This window comes from Arachis ipaensis, chromosome B04 (assembly GCF_000816755.2).
Source record: "Arachis ipaensis cultivar K30076 chromosome B04, Araip1.1, whole genome shotgun sequence".
NCBI lineage: Eukaryota > Viridiplantae > Streptophyta > Magnoliopsida > Fabales > Fabaceae > Arachis > Arachis ipaensis.
This window is the reverse complement of record NC_029788.2, coordinates 80,666,676-80,670,049: the sequence shown is the minus strand read 5'-3', so window position 1 is coordinate 80,670,049 and position 3,374 is coordinate 80,666,676. Positions and strand designations below refer to the sequence as shown.

The 3,374-nt window shown below is 31.9% G+C and overlaps 1 protein-coding gene across 5 annotated transcripts; it reads left to right on the top strand.

Annotated features, from left to right (window-relative positions):
* On the top strand, positions 731–3,054 carry LOC107637853. Of its 5 annotated transcripts, XM_021121262.1 has the most exons (7): positions 742–979; positions 1,059–1,271; positions 1,353–1,445; positions 1,533–1,634; positions 1,902–2,048; positions 2,130–2,291; positions 2,916–3,054. In XM_021121262.1, exons 1-7 carry the CDS (start codon positions 935–937, stop codon positions 3,003–3,005), a joined length of 852 nt encoding a protein of 283 aa, XP_020976921.1. In that variant the 5' UTR covers positions 742–934; the 3' UTR covers positions 3,006–3,054. The 5 variants fall into 5 exon arrangements, with proteins under 5 accessions (XP_020976919.1, XP_016196619.1, XP_020976921.1 ...); XM_021121260.1 differs by having other exon boundaries at positions 731–979; positions 1,908–2,291; XM_016341133.2 differs by having other exon boundaries at positions 740–979; positions 1,902–2,291.

The window sequence follows — 3,374 nt, the reverse complement described above, 5'->3', positions numbered from 1 at the left end:
CAAATCATTAAAGCCACCTGTTGTCAGGAAAGGCAAGTTGGTTGTCGTTGATCTGGCTGGTTTGGAACGAATTGATAAGTCAGGTTAGTACATATAATAAAGTGGACACTGTTTTCTCTCCATCCTCGTCTGTTTGTAGCAGGTTTACTTTCAGGAGACAGTTTCTCTCCCATAGTTTTCTCGTTATTTGCTTTGAGGATATACAAAATTTTTCTAATTGGTTGGCTAATAGTTATGTCTTCCATACTCATGATAATGATGTATAATTTCCGACTCTGCTATTTTCTAATTTCATCATTTCATCATTGTTATGAAGATGATAAAAGGATATCAGGGTTGCAGTGCAAATGCTTGAAAACCAAATAGGGTTCTTGTCAAATTCAAAGTTAAATGTCGACTTTATGAACTTTGAGGATGATTAAATTTTCATGTAACTTTTTTAATATAACATTTTTAATATAACCCATTATTTGAGATTTATACATTATGGAAAACAATGGGATTGTAGCAGCATGTATATATGCTTCGGTGAACTTGAAGAGTCACTTACTAGCTAGATTATTATAATACTGTTCTTTTATTTATTTTTTTTTTTAATTACCTATTTCCTGTATTCATTTTTCCCATACCCCAAGGTTCTAATATCTTTTTCCAATCACTGCTTCTATTTGTAACAAATATTATACACTGTTATCATTTAAATCATTTTTATTTTTCTTAAGACTCTACAAATATAAAGAAGAAGGCTAAGATCAAAGTCAAGGATGTTTGCAACTTACCTAGGGGAGACCGTGTAATTGTAGAAGTTGACGAAGAGGGTGCAGCATATGGTGAAGCACAAGGTTTACTTGCTGGGTATTGTGGTATATTAGCAACTAATGCACGTATCTTTTCAATTAGCTTTGAAAAGTAGTCAGGACAAGAAAATGGTGGCATGCCTAAGTCTTTCAAAGATGAGTGCTTTGATACAATGATAAAGGTAAAATCCATTTTATTTGAAACTTCTATTAGTTTAAGTAATTATTTATTTATTTATTTATTTACTTTTTTGTTTGAAGCCCTACTTCCATTTTACAAGCACAGAAAAGATTGCCTACAGGTATTGCATTCAAAGTATTGCAAAGAAGTGGGCAACATATAGGCAAAGATTGTGGAATGAGTTCTATGATCCAACCATGAGAAGAGAAGCATTGGTGAATAATGTGCCTGATGATGTTCCAAGAGATCAATGGGCTTGCTTTGTCAATTATCGACTAAAACCGTCTACAGTTGTAAGACACTAAACAATTCATTTAGTTATTGTTGTACTTTAATTAAAAAAAATATTAATTGAAGTGATTATTTTTTTTTAGGAGCTTTGCATGAAAAATAAGGAAAATCGAAGCAAGCAAACCATTTCTCACACTTGTGGATCTAAATCCAACTCTCGGAGGCGACATGAGATGGTATATATATACACACACTTGGTACATGTGTGATTTTACTTGCATTATATATGTTAATTGTTTAACTCTTTATTCCTTCTTTTTTAGTACTTAGAAACGGGAAAGAAGCCTAGTAGAGGAATGATGTACATTGAAACACATAAGAGAAAGGATGGGTCTTTTGTAAATAACGAGGCATTAACTATAGTGGTAAGTGTTTTGTAAACCTTTGCTATCTTATCTTATTTTATTTGTATGTGATCATGTGAAAATGGGATTTGAGTGTAGTTGCTTGTGGATTGAGATATATAATGATTATAGCAAAGTGGTTCACTTCACTTGCATGCACTTTTTATTTTAAATTTTTAGTTGTGATAATGGTCTAGGAACATTAGAATAATCATAATCTGCAATGCCATTGATTACATGTGTTGCTACTTTTAAATTGAATAGTTTCTATTTACTACTTTTAAATAGGAACAAATTGAGCTGAATATGACACAGTCAAATACACAATTTGAGGTGTCCCCTAATGATGCTTTTGGTAAAGTTTTGGGGCATGAACACTCTGGGAGAGTTCGTTGCATGGGCATGGGAGCAGCGCCTACAAATACCTTTAGGAATGTGAGAAGTCGGCTTAATGGGGTGACCATCTCCACTAATTCAGCTGGATCTTCTTCGCCTACTACTGCTGCAATTTTACAGGAAAAGATCAATAATTTGGAGTCCGACTTACATAATTCACAACAAAAGGTCATTAGTCTAGAGTCTAAGTTGCAACAATCATTTGATATGATGAAAGCATATCTAATGATGAAGGAAGGAGGAATTCCCGAAGCACTTGTTGGCTTCTTTTCTGCCCGCGAGGTAACTTTATAATAAATTCATTTGTTAGGAATATAAGTTTAGATGGAAAATACTTATTAATAGTGGAGTCTAATTATTGAAATTGAATATGTTCATATCATCAATTATTAGTGGTAACCCATGACTCTAGATGCCAAAAATTAGGCTGAGAATAGTTAAGAACATGGACATCACAATATTCTTGCATTCTATTAGTGGTTGTTGTCCATTAAACATGGGAAACTACTCTGCTGCTCCGTTTTACAAGAGGAAGCTATAGTCATATATCATTCATTTCCCCAAAACAAATCAGCCTCACAAAAAGGTAACCATATTTTACTGAATTCGGCTGAACCCATGAACACCAATACATAAATAAACAATAGCTGCAATTTAGTTTTTCTGAAGCATCTAAAGTCCTGACAGCCTCAATTGCAGTACCAATCAATATACAAGAATGTTTCCTCCTTAACTTCTAGTTTGTGACTTACGAGTTATGGCCAAGTCAAAAGAATCAATATTTTTGTTCATGTAAGAGCTAGGAAGATATATATAATAATAATTAGCCAAATTTCAGGAGTTCAGTTTGTGACTTGATGTTTAACTTTACTGAAATTACTAATAATATCTTATGTTTACATATAGGCTAATGATGTTGAAAGCGAGCCTACTACTCCCTTTGATGCTAGGAGATCAGTTGGTGATAGCAACGGACATCTGAAGACAAATATTTGAGATTTTTATGTAATTAGATGATATTAAAATATTGAATGTTTTTACTTTTTAAAGAAAAACAGTAATAGTTATGTAAAACAATACCATATGCAATTATGTTTGGAATTATTGACTTTGAGAATTTTTTTTAAATATAGAGTTATGTCTTATATTGAGGAATTGTGCTATAAAAGATTTAGTTTTTAAATTTTGATATTAAAAAATAAATTTCTAATTTGAGAGTATATAAATGAGATGAGATTGATGAATGATTTGAAATTAAAAATAAATAATTAATTACAGGATTTGTGGGAGTTTAAAAATCTCACAAAATAGTTAATTCTTGTTAAATTGAAAAATTAATTTGTGGGGGTTTTAAAATGCCGCAAA